A 24071-nucleotide genomic window follows, 5' to 3' on the forward strand; every position below is an offset into this window, starting at 1 on the left:
TTCCCCCACTTAAAATGATGACAGAGGTCAGTAATTTGCACCAGAGGTACACTTCAACTGTGAGAGACAGAATGTGAAAAAAAAATCCATGAATTCACATGGTAGGATTTGTAAAGAATTTATTCGTAAATTAGGGTGGAAAATAAGTATTTGGTCACCTCAAACAAGGAAAATCTCTGGCTCTCACAGACCTGTAACGTCTTCTGTAAGAAGCTTTTCTGTCCCCCACTCGTTACCTGTATGAATGGCACCTGTTTGAACTCATCATCTGTATAAAAGACACCTGTCCACAGCCTCAAACAGTCGGACTCCAAACTCCGCCATGGCCAAGACCAAAGAGCTTTCGAAGGACACCAGGAAAAGTATTGTAGACCTGCACCAGACTGGGAAGAGTGAATCTACAATAGGCAAGCAGCTTGGTGTGAAAAAATCAACTGTGGGAGCAATCATCAGAAAATGGAAGACATACAAGACCACTGATAATCTCCCTCGATCTGGGGCTCCACGCAAGATCTCATCCCGTGGGGTCAAAATGATCATGAGAACGGTGAGCAAAGATCCCAGAACCACACGGGGGGACCTGGTGAATGACCTGCAGAGAGCTGGGACCAAAGTAACAAAGGTCACCATCAGTAACACACTACAACGGCAGGGAATCAAATCCCGCAGTGCCAGACGTGTTCCGCTGCTGAAGCCAGTGCATGTCCAGGCCCGTCTGAAGTTTGCCAGAGAGCACATGGATGATACAGCAGAGGATTGGGAGAATGTCATGTGGTCAGATGAAACCAAAGTAGAACTTTTTGGTATAAACTCAACTCGTCGTGTTTGGAGGAAGAAGAATACTGAGTTGCATCCCAAGAACACCATACCTACTGTGAAGCATGGGGGTGGAAACATCATGCTATGGGGCTGTTTTTCTGCCAAGGGGACAGGACGACTGATCCGTGTTAAGGACAGAATGAATGGGGCCATGTATCGTGAGATTTTGAGCCAAAACCTCCTTCCATCAGTGAGAACTTTGAAGATGGAACGAGGCTGGGTCTTCCAACATGACAATGATCCAAAACACACCGCCCGGGCAACAAAGGAGTGGCTCCGTAAGAAGCATTTGAAAGTCCTGGAGTGGCCTAGCCAGTCTCCAGACCTCAACCCCATAGAAAATCTGTGGCGGGAGTTGAAAGTCTGTGTTGCTCGGTGACAGCCCCAAAACATCACTGCTCTCGAGAAGATCTGCATGGAGGAATGGGCCAAAATACCAGCTACTGTGTGTGCAAACCTGGTAAAGACCTATAGTAAACGTTTGACCTCTGTTATTGCCAACAAAGGTTATGTTACAAAGTATTGAGTTGTATTTTTGTTATTGACCAAATACTTATTTTCCACCCTGATTTACGAATAAATTCTTTACAAATCCTACCATGTGGATTCATGGATTTTTTTTTCACATTCTGTGTCTCACAGTTGAAGTGTACCTCTGGTGCAAATTACTGACCTCTGTCATCATTTTAGGTGGGGGAACTTGCACAATCGGTGGCTGACTAAATACTTTTTTGCCCCACTGTAAGTTCAAAATCAATTTGCTGAAGCACAGAAGCAAAGTAATGAAAAACAGTCTCTGCTGTACCCCTTGAAGACTGCACAGTGCATGCCACGGCCAACCAAGGCCAGACAGTTTTGAGTTCCACTGCTTGTAGGTGTGTGCCATGCCTTGGTTGGCTAGCTCTGAACCTGCTACGCATTTGCTTTGTGTGTGTTGCCTTTGAGCGTGTCCCTGCTGGTGACAGCGTGAGTTGTGTACTGTGTATTGATTCGCTCCCTTTCTATCCCAGTAGTTAACCCCGGTTTCAAACAACACGCGCTTGTGACGGGGAAATCGATACAAGTCACCAAACCCTGCTGTGCTTGGTCAGACGGGTTGGCAACGTGGCCTCCGAATCACAGCGAAAATCCCAGCCAGACATTTTATCAGTGCTGAGAAGAGGGAGGAAATCACAGAGTTTGCGTGAGAGAGACAAGCTGCAACAAAGATAAAGATTTAAGACCGGACCCGACTTGAAGCATCTGTAGATACGAGAGTTAAACCTTTTCAACACAATCTACTGGCGAGTGAGTGTGGAGGCGAACCTCTTATATTACAACAGTATTGTATCTCAACCTCTCAAGGTCAAATATTTTCTACTTTTAAAGGAGTTTGGGACAAATTGAATTTTTTACTCTTCACTGGTAAGGAATGGTGCTTGCTATTACCCTTGAATGCAAATAGAGGCCTATCAATTCTAGATGTCTTCAGTCCAACACTACTTGCAGACGAGCAACCAGAAACAGACACTTCTTTCTTTCCAGAATTCAGCTGTCCTGTAAATTCATTACAGCCTCAATCAATAACTAGTTACAAAGTAGAAATGAGTTTCACACTAAACTGAACCTGCACACACCCATCCTGTCTGCTTTGCCTCCGAATGTGATCTCCCTATAAATCCACAGAACAGATGGTTATATTAATAAAGATTTCATGAAAAGCAGACCCTCATAATAACACTTTGTCCTCCGCATGTACTTTAGCAGTAATTACTAACCTCTTTGTCAAGGTTAAAGGCTGTGGGCTGTACTTTATTCCTCCAAACACACAACATGTATCACTAATATAGAAAACAACAACAAGAGACTGTTTAGAATTACAGCGTGTCTGACATTTTGGAGAGGTCGGCGCAAAAGTGGGGATCAGGGGAATAAAGTTAAGGTCAAGTGTGTGAGAGAAATATAGATGAAATCAGATGGAAGTAGAAAAGACTATTTAGCCAAAGCCTGAGCAGAATAGCGAGGTTAGGAATAAAGACATGCAACTTAAGACATGCAAATGGCTAAACCATGAGTGTAAAATGCACTGTGCAATACTGGTAAAGGGATAGTTCATCCCCAAATCACATTTAGGTACACTCTTCATATCAAAATAATTTTAACAACAAACAGCACTACTGGCCAGCATATTTAATATTTGATAGAATATTTGACTTTGGGGTAACTTATTTTGTTAAACCACCAAAAGGGTTTACTAAAATGTAAATGTACGAACATACACTCAAGTGAAAACGCTTTTTACAGCACTCTGTGCAGATCTGTGATAACAAATATGTGCATACTTACTTCTTCCATTTGGAAAAAAAAGAGGCAATTTTGGTCATTTGCTGATCTGGCTTTTGCATGTTAACATATTGCCACATCCCAGCTAATTCAACCTGAGGTCAGACCGAGCAATCCTTAGAGAAACAAGAGAAACTGCGTAACCCCAAGAGCTACATGTCAGACTCCACAGGCCTCAATTAGTATGCTTAATGTCATTAGAAATTAGAAAATGTCAAAGTATGGCTGATTTGGAAGAGTTGCCAGGAGAAAGCCTCTTCTCTGTAAAAGCAAAACAAAACAGAAACATGACAGAATGGCTTCGGTTTGCAAAGCTGCATCTGAACAACCAAAAAAGTTATGGAACAATGTCCTTTGGAAAGACAAGTGGAGATGTTTATCTGTTATGTGCAGTGGCAGATTTGGTAAACCAAACATAGGATATAAGCACAAACACATCATGCCAACTGTCAAGCAAGGTAGTGGAGAGGTGACGATTTGGGCTTATTTTGGAGTCACAGGACCTGGGCACCTTACAGTCATTGAGTCCACCATGAACTCCTCTGTATACCAAAGTATTCTAGAGTCAAATGTGAGGCCATCTGTCCAACAGCTGAAGCTTGGAAAAGTTGGGTCACATAAAAGGACAGTTTACAATAGACTGACTGAAAATGAATAGAATCGAAGTGTTGCAATTGCCCAGTCAATGCCTGGACCTCAACCCAACTGAAATGCTGTGGCAGGACCTTAAGAGAGCTGTGCATAAATGAATGACCACAAATGTCAACTAAACTAATGTTGTAAAGAAGAGTGGGCAAAAATTCTTCCAAAACAGTGTGGCAGACCGATAAAGACACAGAGAACGATAAATTTCAAGTCAAGTTCTACAACCTACTGGATGATGATGAGGTGTATTTAATTTTTACATAGTCCTGCAGAGTCCTGTGGAAATTTAAACTTTTTCATTACTGGATAACTAAAGGTAACAAAACAGTTTTATCTAATTTAATCAATAAATTAGTTTTTTAGGGCAGTATGGTGGTGCCTCACATCAAGAAGGTCCTGAGTTTGACTCCACCATCTGACCAGCCTTTTTATGTCTGATATTCTCCCGGTGTTTCTGACGGTTCTCTCTGGGTACTACAGCTTTGTCCCACAGTCCAAGACATGCAGTTAGTTGGGTTTGGTTAGTTGGTTTTCTCTATGTTAGCCCTGTGTCAGATTGGTGATCTGTCCAGGGTGTACACCGCCTCTTGCCTATGGTAGCTGGGATAGACTGTAGCCTGCTCGCGACTGTGATAAGGGTAAAAGGAAGAGATTGGATGGATCGAATCTGTTTTTTCAATTTTATAAAATAAAAATGACAAGGTTCTACCAGTGTGTTTTATTTTACCATCAAATCCAAAATTCAAAGTATTTAATTTACAACCACTGGCTACTGAAAAAAAAAGGAAAATATTTTGATTTGAGGATCTTTTTTGCCCCTTGTCTTCTGAACAGTCCTTTGAATTTAGCTTTGCTTGTATTTCACACAACTTGCCTACAGCACTGATGCACCCGTTCACTAACTGAGGGTATGGGAGGATGGTTAGATTTACAGACTGGAAGCTGTGTTTAAAGTAGTGTAGAATTTGTTTACCTGGTCACACATTAGTGAAATTATAATAATAATAATAATAATGGATTGGATTTATATAGCGCTTTTCAAGGCACCCAAAGCGCTTTACAATGCCACTATTCATTCACTCTCGCATTCAGACAAATCGACTGGGCAGATCAAGATGCTAAACTCAAGTTATTTTCACAACCTAATGATCTTGCCCTTATTGTTTTTATATATAAACAGAAGAAAAAATACAACTTTTTATATAATCAACAATAAGAATTTGAGAAGTAGTGCAAACAGATAAAGTTGCCAAAAAAAAGCTAGTTTTGTGTAATTCAGGTCACATAATGCTTGGCCTCCTGGAATACCTTGTCTAAGGCTTTCACATAATCTTCCTCTGCATAAGCCAAAGAATGTGAATGAGCCTGACACCGAGGTAATTTCGGTCTTGATGACCAGACACATTCTTTGATTAAAATGAATACCTGAATCATGAGGTAAGGTCATCTTTTTAAATCACCATAATATCAGTGCAGAGCTTTAACTGATGATTTATCACAACAGGTCTGAATTTGTCTTTGGTCGATATTAAGCGCCCTCTAATTATATTTAAATGACTGCATTATCTGACGGTGATTGCATCAAAAGCTGAAATGTGACTTAAACGTGTGTGTGGGGGTTTTTCTGGGCATTTCTGCTTTAATTACATAGCGACAATGGGGAGAGGGAGTAGAGATATAGTGAAAGAGACTATGAGACATTAGCAGCAGCAAATGTCTAGACAGCCGGGAATTCAATGAGGGACTGATCGCTGAAGGCATCTGCACCCCTGTGCCATGCGCTCAACCACTCGTGAAGATTTAAACTATTTAAATGAACACGTACAAAAGACAGCAGGGGAAAAGAGAGACACAACACAAGGAAAGAGGGATAAAAAAGACAATGTGAAGGATAAGGTTTCGATCAGAGGACATACACCACAGTGTTGCTGGTTTGATCTGACGCCTTAGCCGACTGCTCCAACAGTCAAAAGAAAAGCAAGCACTTCAAAGAAGTTTAAGAGTACACTATTAGGAATTCTTAGAGCTGGAATATTGGAAGTGCTTCTTTCTGTTGTGAATGGAAAATATCAATATGGAAATCCAAGCGTGCAACTTGCCCGAACTGTAGTTCTTCTGTTCACCAGTAGACGCAGGTCTTTGCTTCCATCAAACATGGTTGTTTTGCTACTACAATTCCCATCAAGTACCCTTTCTTTTTTAACATGCATGATTGCTGTTGAGGAGCATATTTCAAAATCTACCCAAGGTGAAGAATTATTGATTCTCTTTTTTAAAGCCATTGCTGCTTAACAGCTAATAGTACGTTATTTTTCTGCTGTGTTTTCAGTCTGTTTGGATCTGTCAAGTCGACGACAGATGGGACTAAGATACTTGTCTACAACTCTGGTCCTAAGGTATAACTTGCTGTTGTTTCGGGACCATCTAGGTTTAAACCTGCTTTTCCCTGTAACCGGGTATAAACCTTATGCCTAAACTGGAACTTGTCTATCAAGATCCACCGATTTATACAGCAGTATAGAGCTGATTGAGATGTCTGGGAATTGCAGAAGGCACGGGCATTTCTGTGAATCATAACCTAGTAGCTGGCTGGCACCTCTGCTTTCCACACTGAACAAACCGGTAAAGGTAGGCTATCGAAAAATCAACAGTTATATTATTGCTACTTATTGATTTATGTGGTGTCCCTCTGTTTCACCTTGGTCAGGACTCCTCACATCGCGTTTCTGACTGAAGGACGACCAGATCTACATTATTTACTCATTCGCCTATCAAGTGCTTCGTCTTTGTGATAACAGATTAGACTGCTTGCCAGTATGCTCTTGTGCTGACTGTATAACTATTAGCTCCATTTGCTTATTTCAGTATTAGTGACTTTTTCTTTTGCTTTCATCTTCCGTAATTGTCTCAGCGCAGAAATTAAGAACGGTTCTATATGTCTAGAAATGTAATTTAGATCTTTTGGATCAATTTTAAGTCAAGCCAGAGAAAACCTATGCTGTTGACTAATTATAGCTGGCCTGCATATTCTTTACTGGTAACACTAGTTAGTTCTCATGTGCGACCACTTTGGCACGAATATCCAAACAAACTTTAGACAAACAGCAGATAGGATCTTTGTTATCTTTTAATACAAACACAATCAGATGGCAAGTGGCTGGCAGTTTACTGGTTTAATCCAATCTGACTAAAGCTCTTTGCAAAAAGATATTGAGCACTTAGAGATTTGGCTCACTTCCTCTTCAAATCTCTGCAAGGTCTACCTTTGCCAAGGACGACTGTCTGCGCTGATCTGAGCGAAGGGCTGTCCTGTTAAACTATGGCTACGGTACACAAAAATGAAAACTCTGTAGCTTTCCCCACGAAACAAAACGAATACTTTAATATTGACTCGTGCCTGGAGGCCGGTACACAGAGCTGGGTTAAAACAAACGGGACCGCTCTTGGCTGTCATCCGCGAGCCGCTGTTCTGGCACGCGGGAAGAGGTTTTGTTTACCGGATGAATAAAAGAAACAAACAGCGTTCCTCGAGGTCCAACTAATCCCAGCTTTACATAAATTAAAAAGTGGGGAGATATGTGCGTGGACAGCTGAAAAGAGTGCAAACATGCTCTGACTACCAAGTTGACAAACAGTGAGAGACAAAAAAGAGGGTCAAGGATGGAGCAGTTCCAACAGTTTCTGTGTAGAAAACAAAGTTTGTACAGGTAGATAGAGATTTCTGTCTAAAAATAGTCTTTGATTAATTATGAACAGAGGAAGAAAGGACTTTCCCTTTCCAAAGTAACAAAGTCCCTCCAAAAGTTAGACCCAACTGTTCGTGCTTCATCACAGGAAGAGTCGCTTTTCACTCCAGCTGTGACGAGAGCGTGTCAGTCTCAGGTCTCTTTAGTCCCGAACACTTCTGTCTTGTTCCTGTCAGCGTGAATGATCGCTACTCCGTCCGTGTCGACAGAGTGAGCACTTGCCCCTGAACTAACCTTGAGGAGTTATTGTATATGTACATTTTCAAACAACTTCCATTTGCCAAGTGATTGATTTCCTGTTACACCCTGACAGCCCCATGACACCATCAGCGTACACGCAGAATCACAACTTCAATTTACCCAAAGGGGAAAACTTAAGAGTCTGAATCTGATGAGTGTGTCTGATAGATGGACGCCTGTGTGTCATGAAAAAACAGGAAACAAAAGGAAGCAAACAGGAGCAACAGATTCAGAGAAATAAGAGTATATGCATGTAGGGATGGGTATCGAAACCCAGTTCTTGTTGAGAACCGGTTCCCACTGTTTCAATCCTTGGAGTTGTTTGCCGTTTTTGCAAACGATTCCCTTATCGATTCCAGTCGCCCCGAATCACGTCACCACGTTGCGGAGCGTCATTTACCTGGCAGGAAACATGGTGCCTAAGCGGCTCAAACGGTCAAAAAGTTTGGTTATACTTTACGAGAACGGATGACAACAGGGCAACTTGCAATACTTGCAAAGTAGATATTTCATTTAAGGGAGGAAACGCTACGAATATGCAAAAGCATTTGCTCACAAAACACACGATGACCTTAAATGAATGTCGTGTTTTTAATTCCGCTCCGGACTCGTGAATCTCAACCCAGCAGTAGTGGTAACGTTTGCACGTCCTCTCCCGTTAATGCGGCAGGTAAATAATCAACTAACAGTGCATATTATGTTAGTGCGATCTGCCTTATTACAAAACCTGCCATTACTGTGCATTTAGGTGAATATTTATTTTATTATTTTACATTTACAATTTTTTTTCCTGGGGACCCTGTGACACCCCATTGAAGAGCCGTAGGCTGTGGATCTCTTATCTCACTGTTGGGTTTGTAAGGCCATGTTACTCCTAAATTTCTATCTTGTTCAAAGAGAAGATATAAAACAAAGTTCTAAGCTGATCGACCTTAGTGTTCTCCTTTTTAAAAAAAGAATCGACAAGAGAATCGATAAAGAATCGAATCGTTAAACAGAATCGAAAATGGAATCGGAATCGTGAAAATCTTATCAATACCCATCCCTATATGCATGAGTGTGCATACAGATTAGGCTCAAACTCTTGTTTTCCAAGGGTACGTGACCAACTCAGATTATTATTCTTAAGGCGAATTCAGCATGAACTAGAAGCAAATTATCTATAATCAAACTTTATTTGCTTACAGCTGATTTGTGATAACCTCTAGCTAACAAAATGTCCTGTTACCCTGTGTGAACTTGTTTTTTTTGCCTCCTGTATGAGGATGATAAGTTTGACAAACCTAAAATTTAGAATGCTTGGCATGTTCTTGTTTGGTCTCCTCTCTGATGTCATGCTGTCGATGATTTTTGATTTATCATTCTGCTATTAATTTGTTTGTGCCCACATGTGTCCTTTTTTTAAAGGGACAATAGTTTAATTAGGTTTCTTTTTACATTTGATGCTCTGGCCTTATTAATTGATTTAGACTGTTTTCCTGTGAGTTGTCCAGTTTTAGAGCCATCAGTTATCTGCCCTCTACATCTGGGACACCACTGTTAATCCCATCGGGATAGCACATGTCCCGATGGAAGACATCCCATCAGTTCAACTCTGACTGCACAGACATATTTCTGAGTTTGTGTTTCAAATTTATGAGCTGAATTCAAGTAGTTAGTGTGAATTTCATTAATATTTTATTTCTGGCCTTTTTTCTGCTTTATTGGACAGAGCAGTGAAGAGTGACAGGAAAGCGGAGGGAGAGAGAGGAAGAGGAAGATGTGCAAAGTAGAAGAAAGTGCAGTGGGTCGGACTCGAACCCGTGAATTTCTATGTAGAGGACAACAGATTTGCAACTTTTCACACTGCTGCAGCATCATTATGACCAAACTGTGCATAATGGTCAAATTAACCTCATTCTCATCTCTCAGACTGAAAGCAGACTTACTCAGTGTTTTTGCAGTTTTAATACCCAAAAGTTGCTTTGAGAATGGCAAGTCACTACGAATGATCGCAGGCCCTACTCTGGTCTTAAAGCCAACCATTTCAGAGGCAAAAGACCGTGGCAGCAGTGTTTTCTCCAGTGTGACTTAATATACTGACTTCGAATGCAGGACAAGGTTATGTTTTCCCATAGAAGCCTTATGTCCGTCTAAAAACAGCTGACACCATAGTTATCTTAAATTCACTTCAAGTTCAAGCTGAATGTGCCTTAGAGGACAGCTCATAACTTTAATCTGCCAACAACATCAGGTTAAAAAAAATATGATTGGTAAATTCACGTTAGCCTTGATTATGTAGTTGTGTACATCCAATATATGTCTCTCTCACACAGCAGTTTTAAGTAAGTGAACAAAACAAGCCACCATAGGATTCTCCGGATGGGGGGGTGGGGCAGGTTAAAGTGTTACACTGCTATTTCATCTCCCAGGCAGTCAGGAGTTCCCTGTCTGTTGAGAACATTAAGTAGCCTCACTGTCTCCTGATCTGTTCCCCATCCAAAAATCTCCATGTCTTCCTCGTCCTCATCCTCCCCTTCATCCTCATCCTCATCCTCATCCTCCCTGTCATCACTGTCGTCCGTGTTTGTCTCGTACTCCGAGGCAATACCCGACTCGCGAAACCTTGCAAATTCCAGGCAGCCCAGAGATTTGACGTCGCAGGACAAAGACTTTACTGGACCCTCTGACGCTTCTGGACTTTTGATCTCTGGCCTGTTAATCTTGAGCGGATGAGGAGGCGAGGGGAGTCGAGGAGGTGGAGGCCCCGGGGGTCCCGGGAGGAAACGGAAACACTCCAGTTTGAGTAGACATTGGTCCCTACCTAGTGGGCTTCCCAGGGTCCCGTTGGATGATGAGAAGGCATTGCTGGTCCCGTCGCTGTTGCCAAATGTGTGCAGGTTGAGGGCTGACACCTCAGGCTTAGGTGTCGTGGGGTCACATATCACCGGAGGTACTGTAGACCGGAAGGTGATCTCCAACAAACTGTCCTGGGAACCCACTGGATGGAGGAGATAAAGCAAGGAGATTTCAGGTGAAGCAAAAGGTGGAAAGTGAAGAACAGAGATACATAAAATGTTTTCAACCACTTTTAAAAATGAGCCTTGATTGAAATGAATCTGCCATCACCTTTGCAGGCAGAAGATAAAATGTATGTGACGTACATATCTGTGAATTGTGGTGAATATAAGATTACAACTCCCAGCAAAATAAATCACTCTGTGACCAATAAATCAGTGCATGCTCGTACAGCATAAGCAGAGGAGAAAAAACAACATGTTTCAAAGCATTTCATCATCATCACGACTGCTCAGTGAAACAGGTTTAGCAGGGTTCTTCACGGGCACACAGCACAGACCTGGAGCTGGAACAGTGAGAAAGAGATGCATTAAAGAAAGACGTCTTCAATACCAACCCAGAACAAACATGAAGGATGACTCACTCACTCCTTGGCAGAGGACAGTAGCAGTAGCTTGTTTGGGTTCACAGCAGTTGCAGTGTTCGAGTTTAAACAACTCCATCAATCAAACATCTACAAAAACTTCTCAGACTGCTTCTGCAGTATAATCTGCTTTAGATTATGCTACATATACTGTATGTTTGTTTGGTTTTTTTGGTTTGTTTTTTAGGGGATGTATTTTTTGTCACACACACAGACACACACGGAGGGTGTTTAAAAAGTCTTATTACAGTGGGATAAAGGACCTCTTGAACTGCTCAGCACACTGAGAGGAACTGTCTGCCACTGCTGCTCCTTTGCCCAGCCAGAAGGCTCTGAAGAGGATCACTTTTTTAATGGATTCAGCCAGGCGTTGGGATTATTCCTTAGAGATTTTGACCTATATTCACCTGATGGCATCACATATTTGCTGGAGAAGCTAACTTAGTGAGGACCTTCATTGACATAATGGTTTCCCATTAACCCTAACCATTAAAAACGAATGCCTAACCCTAACCCTAGGGTAACTAAACCTAACCATAACCTAATTGTAACCCTGACACTAAAACCACATTTTGAGCCTCAAAAAAGCCTTCAAACTTGTGAGGACCAGTGTGTGTGTCCTCACAAGTTACTGTTGGTTCTTACAAGTATAGTAGAATGCAGATTTCGGTCCTCACAAAGATAGCTAGACTGGAACACACACACACACACACACACACACACACACACACACACACACACACACACACACACACACACACACACACAGTCTCAACAGCAGATGAAATTGATGACTAAAATTGTGTGGTAGTGAGGGGGGAGACATGGAAAGGACATCTTATACTGGACACGTCTGCGTTTTAATGCTTTTGTGCGCCGTGTGTTGCTGGACGTCTGCTCTGCATGTCTGACAGTGATGTGTGTTGACCTAGAGTGTGATGTAGAATTACTAATGCCTTTTTTCTGCCTCCTTCATGCCTATTTTTCACTTTTTCTCGTCACTGTCATTGTACATTTGCTTGTTTGTCACGGCACCTTTGGTGTGACCGAACTCAAATCAGGAGTAAGTTTGTGCGTTCTGGTAGGATAGCTGGAAATGTGAGGAAAAACAGGATTTGCTTCGGCTTTTGGAAAGGTAGAGCGATTTATGCATCACTAACAATACAACATAATGCATGTTTTTTGTGCTTAAGAACACCACAGCAGCACGTTCATGGACAGAGCCTGGTCAGTGCTCTGGATGTGGCTTATTTTGTGAGTCACAAGAGTGCATACACAACAGTGGCAGTACAGAATAAAAGATCTTTAGTAAATAAACATATACTGTTAATTTGAAATTCCTACGTTGCCTCGTTTTCGGGTTATCGAATTCACAAACTTGAGTTAACGCGCCAATATCCTATGAGCCTTTTACAGCTGAGGGGTAAAAATGAATCAACTATGGAGGTATTACAATTATTATTTATCATATAGATTACTACTGTGTTAATTTTATGTTTGTCTTTTAATCACAGTGGATCAGTGGCTAGCACTGCTGCCTCACAGTTTACAGTTTTAGTGCCGTTTACCGCCACCATCTTGGACTGTTAACTCAGGATTGGTGGGGCTGCTCCGACTTTCTGAGTAAAGAATCAGAAGGAACCTTCCAGATCAAAATTCTAACTGGGAATAAGAAAATTCCCACTTCCAATACCTGAAAACGTAATATTTCCTTTACTTACTGGAAAAAATATATACTATATAAAAATAATATAAAACTATATAATAAATAATTTAGATCTATAGCCCACAAAATACATGAAATAATGTGCAAGTAAAATTGTGCATGGCCAGATAAATATAAACCCCCTCCAGCTAATGTCTTTAAAAGATCAAGTCTTTAAAAGAAAGCGGAAACAGACTAAAAGCAGGAACCTTTTACTTCCTTTTACTTCCTGGGAGTAAAAGTCTTTGACAGTTTTAATGAAAAACTGGTCATTTACCATTTTTTTCCTATTACATTCTATATGTATATTGCGTTTTATAACTATTGTTAAATACTTTAAGGTCTCTATATATTTTAGAATTATATTGAAACTTAAATATGCTTATTTTGTAGTATATGTTTGCAGTGTGTGCATGCTGATTATTCTCTATCAGTGAGAAACATCCAAAGCCTGTTAAAAATAATCAGTGAAACTTTATGAAAACGAAGACTTGAGCTCAAAGAACAACACAGCAGTCTGAAGCGTCAGCAATTAATGCATTAATAAGATACTATAATGCAAAGAACTATTTTCATGGACACATCTGAAGGATGAGTCTGCCTTGTTATAGTTAAAGAATTAAAGTTACATTTTGTGTAAGGGCCAAAACCGAATTGAAACCAAAAAGCTCCCTTGTGCTGTGTTTTTGCAGCCTATCATCTAGATCAGAGATGTCAAAGGCACTGCACATTATGTTCACACACTTACAGCCCATGTTAATGTTGAGTAGGTCAGACAAAGAAATGGTGCTCTAGTAAAACAGAAATCTGTTGCTACGGCTGTTTGGGCTTAAGCTCTGAGATATAATTGCCTAAATTTACAGAACAAGTTGAGGGAGCATCACATTTTCCAAAGCTGTCCGGTCAAACAGACTGAAGTCTCTGCCAGGCTGATTTTTGCCCTCGGGCCTTATGCTTGACACATCTTGCTTTAGGTGATGTGTCTTTTCCTCAAGCAAGAACTACAAACTACATCCCATTTCCTACTGACTGCCAGCAGAGGCTGATGCAGGTCACAATTTACACACTTGCCCGGTGCAACCTGTCTACTCTTGCCCTGTACATTCAGTAGATGTGTGAGCACTTTTATATCATCAGAACATCTCTATTTATCTAAAGTGTATTATACAGTATGCATGTCTATAGGTCCACTCACTGGAATTTGGTCCAGACATTTTGGTCTCCAGTTCCTGGATCTGTTTAACCAGCAGAGAGATGTGCTGCAGCAGGTCTTTGTTCTGGAGGAGCAGCTGGTGGACGCGAGCCTGGGCCTCCAGCCGAGCCGTGGCCTCTGCACTCAGCTGGTCCTTCAAGAGATGGACCTGCAACAGAAGATGTGAGGGGTCAAGAGTCTGTTGACAAGCAGGGAGAAAGGGATTCTCTGTAATGAGCGAGGCAAACCTAATCCAGCTCACAGAAACATTTTTTCCCAGGTTGCTCCTCTTATCTGAATTCCCCAAACAAAACAATGCACCTCATCCCAGTCTGTGTGAAGACCAAGGCCAAACTGTGCTGACCTTACCAACACACTTTTCTCATCTGAGAAATCAGCGGTGCGTGCTGTTTGCCGCAAATATTTCTTTAATGGCAACAAGAAAATACAAAAAGTTCATTTACATGCTTTGAATGGGTCCGTGTTGCAGCTTTTCTGAAGCTAATGACGTGACTCAAGGTTGTTGTCATAGTAACGCATCTGCCTTTTTTTCCTTTTTCCTTTTTTTTTTTAAAATGTCTAAGCAGTTTTCCAGGAGCGAGAAAAGTAATGACAGTCAGAGGAAGAGGCTGAGAGATTTGACAAGCCAAAGAGAGCGAAACAAAATGTTGATGCATCTCCTTCCCCCAACACAGAAACCACTGAGTCTGAGCTCAACAAGAAAACTAGAATCAGTCAAACACCACGAGGGTAACAGCTTAAGAGACAGGGTGGACAGATTTCTATCAGCATCTGAATGTGCAGTCACTGCAAGTATCAAGCATGACATCTGGCTCTAAAACACTAGGCACACATGAAAAGAAGCCCGACTACATCTGAGACTGAATCCTTTTTTGTTTTGTGGTATATTTTGTCCTCATGTCACATACAAGTTCATTTTAATTACCCTGGAAAAGAGTGGACTCAAATTAAATATACTGCTTGAAAAACTTAAACGAACTCTGAAAACACATCAGATCTCAATATTGAAAATAAAATAAATCATGCTGCATATCTACACTTATATCGAGTGTAAGGTGAATGAAAGGGCGACACATTGTTTGATGGAAACGAAAATGATCACCCTACAGATTCAAAGACAGGCATGAAAAGCGATAAAATGATGTGGCAGGTTAGTCCATTTTGCAGGTGGTCCGAAACATAACATCCCAGAGGTGTTCTATTGGATTTAGGTCAGGCAAGCATGTGTGGGCCAGTCAGTAGCATTAATACCTTCATCCTCCAGGAACTGCCTGCATACCCTCACCACATGAGGCTGATCATTGACATGAACCAGGAGGAACCCATGGCCCACTGCACCAGTGCACCAGTACCTAATGGCAGTCAGGGTGCCGCTGGCTAACCTGTAGAGGTCTCGATATCCCTCTGTGGATATGTCTTTCCAGACCATCACTGATCCACCACCAAAACATTCCTAATGAACGATGTTGCAGGCAGGGTAATGTTTTCCACGTTTTGTAGCTCTGGCAGTGCTCATCCTGTTCCTCTTGCACAAAAGGGCAGATACTGGTCCTGCTGATGCGTTAAGGATTTTCTACGGCCCTGTCCAGTTCTCCTAGGGTACCTGTTTGTCTCTTGGAATCTCTTCCGTGCTCCTGAGACTGTTAGGAGACACAGCAAACCGTCTAGCAATGACACATATTGATGTGCCATCCTGGAGGAGTTGCACAACCTCTGTAGGGTCCAGGTATTGCGTGATGCTCCCAGTAATGACACTAACCCTAGCCAAATGTAAAACTATAGAATTAGTCAAAACTAGTCAAAAAAGATGAGGAAGAAAAAAAACATCAGTGGCCGCCACCTTTAAAACCATTCCTGGTTCGAGGGTTGTCTCATTGTTGCTGCACATGTTGTTCATTTCATTAACACCAAAGCAGCTTGAGTGATTAACAACAATATCCCATAAGTTTAACTGACTCGTTTATGAATGTATAAATCTGCAAAACAATCGCCTTTGGTCTGGCAGAATATAATACCATACAAAAGTATTAAAAATGCCAGATCAACACTGTGTTGCTTTCATCAGTGGGCTCTCTGCTTTTATGTATTCAGTTGTATCTTTTTTCCCCCCTGTATTTTGGCACCGTTTTGTTTATAAACTGGGTTGAATTTTAGACCATATAAAAAAACTACAACAAAAACAAAAACGATGGATTATTATTTCCACTGAGAGCTTGGGTTTTATCACAGATGAGAGAAACGTGGATAAAATTCTTGTAATTAAAATATACTCTCATGAAATACAATATGAACTTTGAGCCTAAATACAAAGTGGATTTGTCTCCAGTTATGTGGGGAATGTAGCTCGAGTGTGGGCCATCTTCTAGTAACTACGCCGATTGTGAGATGAGAGGCTCAGAGGATGTGAGCTTAGGAGATGGCAGCGATTGATCGATCGCACCATATTTTCAGTGTTTTCATTAATTAAAGTTGCAGAGGGAAAGAAGAATAAAACAGCAAACCAACTAAATCATCTGAGCGTTTTTCAGTCAGAAGCAAATGAAGTAATCAGCGAAAATCTTTGGGGATTGTAAAGTTGTTTTCAGTTTAAGATTTTGGTGACCACTTTCAGAGCTCTTCATTGGTCACATTCCTCTTTATATTGCTGTTAACATTTACATCCATACGCCACTACTAGGCCAGCTGACTGATGTTTGTTGGTGGCACCTGGGTCCAGATCAAAGACAAAAGGAGACGGTGCTTTTGAATTTCCGGCTCCCAGGATGTGGACTTTGCTTCCGTTGGACTGGAGATTTGTGGAGACTGCTGGCACTTTTCAAAAGAAGCTTAAAACCCACCTGTGCAGGCTTTCTTTTATTTACTTTGATCCATTTATACTCTTTTAACTGGTGTATGTCATTTTATACTGGAAAACACAATATAAATAAACCTTACTTGCTTCCTACATGTGGAATCAGTTAGTAATTTGAAACATGTCGCCTTTAGATGTGGGAAACTGTGATGGGCAGTTTTTTTTGTTTACTTTTTTACCAGTTTCAGACAAATTTTATTACTTTTTTAGCTAATTAAGCATGATGAAATATTCCAGCTTTGACTCTACTTTCTGATACTTGATCACCTTCTATTACATTATCTAAAAGTTTAAAAGAAAAAAAAAACACCCAGACAGAACATTAGTGATAGATGCAACCTCTTTGTGCTGTAATTACAGCGGCTTTATCTTTTATTACAAGACGAATGGTGCTCGTTTGGCAGCTCTGATCCTCATGTAACCTTAATGCAACAGCCTGCTGTGGCCCGCGAGATTAAAGCACACACTCGATTTCAATTTAAGACTGAACGGCTCAACTTCTTTTACACTTTGAATCGGGGATATAAAAGGAGAGGAAGGGGAGAAAGAAACTGTTCAGTCGGTGCACAGATGTCCGCACACACACACTCTCATAGCTTTTATAGCAGCAATGACTCTCCGTTCTGACTTCAAAGTACTCTCCAAATCAAATGTTGGTCCCACCTCCCACCCTGTTCTGCCATCTCCTATCCTGAGCACGTATTTGCTTTAAACAGTTTCAAAGGAGAAATTCTCAAGGTTTCAAATCACAAGAATGGTTCAGAAGAGGCCCAGTGTGTTAAAGGAGACCACTTATTAATGATTTTCTGACAGCAGAGGCGACGTGGCTCTCAATAATTTGATTAAGCTTAACTCTGGAGTTTGAACATGGTCCAGCGGTGCTTCAAACATCGGCTGTTTAACAGGCAAAAAGGAGCCGAACAAAAAAAAGGGTGAAACATCCTTTTACCCAAAAATTCTGCACGGACGTGGAAAACGTTTTAATGTTAAACAGTGACAGTTACGTGGTTTCTTGCCTTTTTAATAGCTTCTTGTCAGTGTACATGTAAGAAGCTTAATCAATACCAAAGTGATTACAAGCCGTTTCCCTTACAATCCTAGGAAACCAGCTGGGGTGAAGGGCTCACGGTGTATTTTCAGAGCAGTGTGAATGACAGGGCCTCATGTGGAGGTGCAAGTTACTGAAACTCCTAATCACTCCTTAGCTTCTAATTTGAGCTTGATGCGGTAGCGCAGCACTTGTTACCGTGGTAGCACGAAGGCTCTTGGCTGTTGACGTCAATGCCTCCACGTGTCAAAGAAAGGAAGGAAAAAACTCTACAAAACAAACTGTAATCAGAGTTGGAACAATGTACCAAGGCCATTCTAGCCCCTATGAAACACAGCTATGCACTACAGAAAAATCCTCTATTCACTATTGCATTTGCAGTGCTCGTGTTGCAGGCTTTAATGAGAACACAACAAGCTCATGTACCGAGGTCCTTTATAATATTTTGTCTAACTTTAATTCTTGCTTGTCATGACAGAAAAACATTTTTAGCTAACTTTTTGCAGATGCTCCAACATCTGACCAAGTGATAGCTTTTTGGTCATCGATGGCAGTCATACTTTGTTAATGGTTACTGTTGCTGCTAATCAAACTAACACATAAATTAACCATCACTTATGGTCATGAGCTTTGGGTAGTGACTGAAAGATTGAGGCTGCAGAAAGAAGTTTCTTTGAAGAGTGGCTGGGCTCTCACTTAGAGACGGGGGGGGGGGGGGAAAGCTCGATCATTCGAGAGGGACTACAGCAAAAGGAGCCAACTGAGGTGGTTCAGGCACCTGATAATGATGTGTCCTGGAGGCCTACTAGGAGAGGTATTATGGACATGTCCTACAATGCTTCCCACTGTTTTAGTCCCTTTAACTTATTGTTAATTTTATGTAATTGTCTAGTTATTTCTGTTGTAAAGTTGAGTGTTTTGACATGTGAGGCCATGAGGAGTGACTCCCTGTCTAATCCTGGTTTAAGCGATAAGACAGAAAAAAGCAGAACCTGATCTGCAGGTTCTTTTACACAGAGATATTGTCATTTTATGGAAAATTGGCTCTGTTCTCTTATTATGGCTCTGTTCTATATTTTGTGCGTCGTTTTCTGTTTTCTCATTTACTCCTCCTTGCTACTTTTCTGCATTAGACTGACTCATCACTCCTTTGTCATTCTAATGAGGAGGCAGTGGGGTGGAGAGATCCATCCCTCCTCCTCTCCCACATTCACTGGCCAGACAGTGTCAAGGAAGACGGTCATCTACTTCCATTATCCCCGTACTCCTCAACAAACAGAGGTGATTACAGATTGTGTTCGGCCTCTGAAGAGCTCATTTGTAAAGATAGACACCCTGATGATGACTGCGGTGGTTTAATTTACAGCAGATGGGACCCCATCTTGAGCTATGGAAGAGAGGAGCTTGACTCTGACTTGTGCTGCCCTGCTGACAACTCTAATAGCACATCAGCCACTCCTCTGTGGTTTATACTGAGGCCTTGGCCACAAGAGTCACATTTGTTCTGAAGCTGTCCATTGTTAAATGTCTCACTGAGCTGCTGTGGCTGCTAAAAGGACAGTGAATAATTCAATATAAAAGCTGTAGTGAACAAATTAGATAATTCAAATAATCTAGGAACAAAAACAATTTCTTTTAAAAGTCAAAGCTAAGCTTTATCATCTGGATATCTGATCAAAAAAATGTCTGAAGTGGCCACACAAGGTTAAACTTAAACTTTATTCAGCAAACTCTCTGAAAACACAACTGTTCCCAGAGATAAAATGTAAAAATAAAATTGAAAATAGATAAGATGAACGATAACAAGTCCTAAGTTACTACGGCTTGACCTCGAAGATTATTGCCTTTTGTTCAGCGGTGCGCCTTTCTGTCTGGCCACCTGTAGTTAGTTCTATTTGCTTTCCATTGTTATACTTAAAGTGAACTGTCACTTAAGCAGCACAGGTAGTATTTATGAATAATGGAACACATTTTCCAGTTCGCAGATGTGTAATTACAGTCAGTGTTATCACTCTACCTGTGAATATCTTTTACCCTATGTGTTGCCCTTCTTTCACAGATTTTCTTTGGCCATTTTTGACTGAATTGGTGGGCAATATTGTGGTGAACACTGTTAGGGTCATTACAGTATTTTTTAAAATAATGTGTTTATGGCGCAGTAACATTAACCCCCCAAAACCGGTGGTTGAACAGTGACTTCATTTAGCACTGTGCCTTTTGGCAACAGACTAGTTGTGGCAACTAACTGGTCTACCCTAAATTGAGTGTCCAACATGCTCAGGATGTCATTTTTTATTGCAAGGTGATTGCACAGATTGCCTGGTGGAAGGCAACCTGTCTCCAAACTTTCACAGCCTGACTCCGACTCACTTGCAGATTGGAAACGGTTTGCAAATATTTTCCATCTTATGAATGTGGACAGATTATCGGCACGTTGCAGTCAGAGTCGATCTGTGCTGAGTGCAAATCATTTCCCGATGTATCTCTTTGCTATAGGGGACTCAACTCAACTGGTTGCCAATTCATTGTATTCTGGTTATATTCTTATACAAAAAGCAAGGTTGCCTAGCAACTATGTTGTTTTCCAGTTAAATTGCTGTCCTGTTGCAATTACATCACACTCTAGCCACTAAGGTCTGGGTGTAGCTCAGGAGCTAGGTATTCTCTCAAACAGATTGCATGCAATTGGCAACTTGATCCCATTCGGTGGCAGACGGACGAGTGATGACTCTGTCTCTGCTGTTTCATCAACTTGTCTTTGCACCCCCGTCACTAACTGCGAATAGTCGTAGACCTGATCCCCATCTTTAAAGTGACCATTTCAAAGGCAACAAGATCGCAAGTTAATTCCACACAGTTGCAATAATCTTTCCTGTGCTGCAGTCTCCAGACACTGTTTTCCCCACTGTGGCCACAGCATAAGCTACACACTTACTTCTCGAAGAAAGAGACATTTGTCAACCTACTTGCTGCATTACTTTCATGTTACTCTATAAAATGGTCTGAGACGCACTGCCACATAATTAGCAGTTAACAATATAAGCTTTAGGCTACTGTCACGCATCCCAGCACAAATCCCTGTCTTAACAAGGACACACACGCAAGATCTTTCTTTTGCTGTTCAAGTGCTTCACAAACCTGACAGCAAAGCTGGTGAAAACCAGCCCCAAGAGCACTTCATGGAAAAATGGAGGCTTTAATCATCTCTCCTTCTGTTGCCTGTTGAAAACGACCAGCCTGGCTGGGGTCAACATATACTGAGCCCTGATATTACTAGCTTTGTGTTAGCATGGAAACTTTGGCGATGCGTTTTAGTGGCAACAGACTGTTATTTGGTGTGTTTGTACTTTACTGCCATGTTTTTGTCCTTTTGTAAAATTAAAAAAGTGACAGATAATGTTTATATCTCCACTCCTCAAAAGTTATAGGCTGCTTGTTCACTTTTCTCCTCTTTCCACATAGAACAGATAACAGAAATGCATTAGTCTGGAACGAATTACCCCGAACAGTGGCTGTGAATGCGGAAAATAATCTAGGCAGATTACGTTCTGTTCAGAGTCACTAAAGCCTGAAAGCTATAGTGCAGTAATTTAATGCTACCTGTCCTGCTTAGAAATAGGGGTTCACCCTGAATCTGAACTCAGTCCTGGACCCTACAGAAGAGCCACGCCCATTAGAGAAGAGAAGGAAATCTTACTCTATTACCAGACAGTGTATGAATCATAGTAAAGAAGAAAAGGCATGAATGAAGTGGCAGAAAGTGCAATGCTTCCCAGTAATGGAAAAGAAATAATCTTTTTATGGATCGATAGTTCCATCAGTTTTTTAGCGTAATATATGGAACAATTATCAAAGTAGTTACAGTCTATTCAGTTTGTAGAAAATGCTAAATGGATGGAAAACTGGCTTAAAGGTTAGTGTTCTCAAATCTCACACAAACTGGTGCAATGTGACATATATGAACAAACAGGTTGGCATTTCCTTTGTAAATGCTCAGCAAAGGAAGGACGGGCACAATCAGCCAGGCAGAAATCCTGACAGAGTGACAATTCACTTGTGGACCACAAACGCGGTATTTTGGAAACAATGACGCTGCTGTTCCTTGAAGAGGCGTAAAAAGTTTTTCTAAAAGCAGAACTCAGACAAAGAGCCAATTAAAAGGTGCACCACTTGTGCTTCACTGTGGTGGTCCCTTGGTAGTAAACCTGCTGCTACCCAATCCATTCTGCTCTCTTATCTCAGCTTCGTGAAAGTGAAGGCGCTTCAAGCACCTAAAATGTCTTGTTAAATCTCTAATTATGGAGCAGCATCTCTCTGTCTTTTTATTACTTTTATTGTTCAAAACCGTCTCCCAGCAGAACGGCACCCAAGGACGGTTTTGATCTTCCCCATTCCCACTTTCAAAACAACGTGAAACCTCAGTACCTATTTTCCATCCTTCCATTGTTTGCTCTTTACAATGCGGAGAGCATCTGTCTCTAACTAACGTTAACATGCAGGAATTCCACAGGGCTTTCCGTTTTACTTTATTCTAATCCCAAGTCACACATCAATGATTCATTAACATAGTGTTTACAGTTTTTCTGTTGCTTCAAAGTTTCATCGTTACTGGCCCAAAGAACAGCCTTCATCACCTGTTATCCATCCCAGTCGTATCACCAGTATGTGGGCTGCTCCAACTATTAGGTCATTATAACATCATTCAAACAAAGTCAATCCGTCCTGCTAAACCAAAGAAGTGAGCAGTGAATTTCCTCGGCTGCTACAAAAAGTTCATTAGGTGGTCGTCTGGCTGAGGCAGTCTCCAATTGACTCTCATACACTCTGCTTTCACTTTCATCCACTGCTTAGATTCAGGCACCAGGAATACATGTGACAAGATCAAAATTTGGAACACATACCTGCTAATAACACACATCACAAGTTACATGAAGCTGGATTTACTAACTTACCACACTAGCTATTTTCACATGCACTACTTCACTCCACCTCTAGATGTCTCCCACATAGACTGGGTTGCTTTTTATTATTCTCTGATAACTAGTGGTGTGCGATACTGCAATAAATGTTATCGAGTAAATACAGGGCCATTACTGCTGACAATAACTCTGATTAATACTAATACTTTTAACTTATAAGTGCTTATGCGGTGTGTCATGATTTATGAGATGAACCATCATTAACGACCATTAAATCACTGTGATTACGTTTCACAATAATTAGCTAATACAACAAAACACACCTTTTAGCAAACAAAGTATCGATCCTATCGCGCCAGTATCGATGGGATTACCAATACCAGAGTTGGTATCGATACCTTAGATATTTGGATCGATCCACCCACCGCTACTGATTACGTCGCTGAATGAGTCTAACGTAAAGATGCTTCTAGACATCCACTGCAGCTCAGAATTTTTGTAGCATTACCTGAAAGGGGCGCATGTGAGAAGGCAAATCTCTCTTGCAGAGGAATGGGACATTAGCCATTCTTTAATCTGCCAGATATCTCATACAAACACAAATACATGCATTCACCAACTCACCCAAGCACTTCCAGCCTCTAAACCAGGCAAATTTTCAGCTATGTAAAATTCCTCATTAAAGACGGCGATAATTTAAGATTGGCCAGTGTTGTAGAAATGCAGAAATTACAGAAAAACTGCTTGAATGATACAATTTCCCTTTCAGACTGAGACGCAGAGACTCTCCCAGTGGTGGTGTAAGAGGATTAGATGTGTTGGTTGTGTGCTGCGACTTCACAGGGTTGGTTGCCGAGGATGTGCTCTTCACACCAGATTATCGGTATGGCACTGCCCACCCACGCTAGGGCTTTTTGATGTGGAAGTGTCTGAAACCCTTCCAGCACTGGTTCGCCTCTGTTTTTATCTCATTGCAGGAGAGCACTAAAGGGAACATTATCATTTCTACTGGTGCAATGATAAAGAAATCATTAGAAATGCATGCATACTTGTAATGCGGGTAAGACGGCAAGATAGGGCTTGGCAGAGTGAGGGAGAACCAGAAAAGCAGCAGTGTGGGAAAGAGAGGCAGCAGAACTGAA

The 24071-nt window shown here is 41.3% G+C and overlaps 1 protein-coding gene across 1 annotated transcript in view; it reads right to left on the reverse strand.

Annotated features, from left to right (window-relative positions):
* Positions 1-24071, reverse strand: part of LOC308399221 (carboxyl-terminal PDZ ligand of neuronal nitric oxide synthase protein-like) — a 247076-nt gene that overhangs the window by 39249 nt on the left and 183756 nt on the right. The window contains 2 exon segments of the mRNA XM_080886336.1: positions 10576-10752; positions 14094-14259. Coding sequence (XP_080742462.1) covers positions 10576-10752; positions 14094-14259 — 343 coding nt within the window.

Source organism: Rhamphochromis sp. 'chilingali' (genome assembly GCF_963969265.1).
Source record: "Rhamphochromis sp. 'chilingali' genome assembly, chromosome: 7".
Classification (NCBI taxonomy): domain Eukaryota; kingdom Metazoa; phylum Chordata; class Actinopteri; order Cichliformes; family Cichlidae; genus Rhamphochromis; species Rhamphochromis sp. 'chilingali'.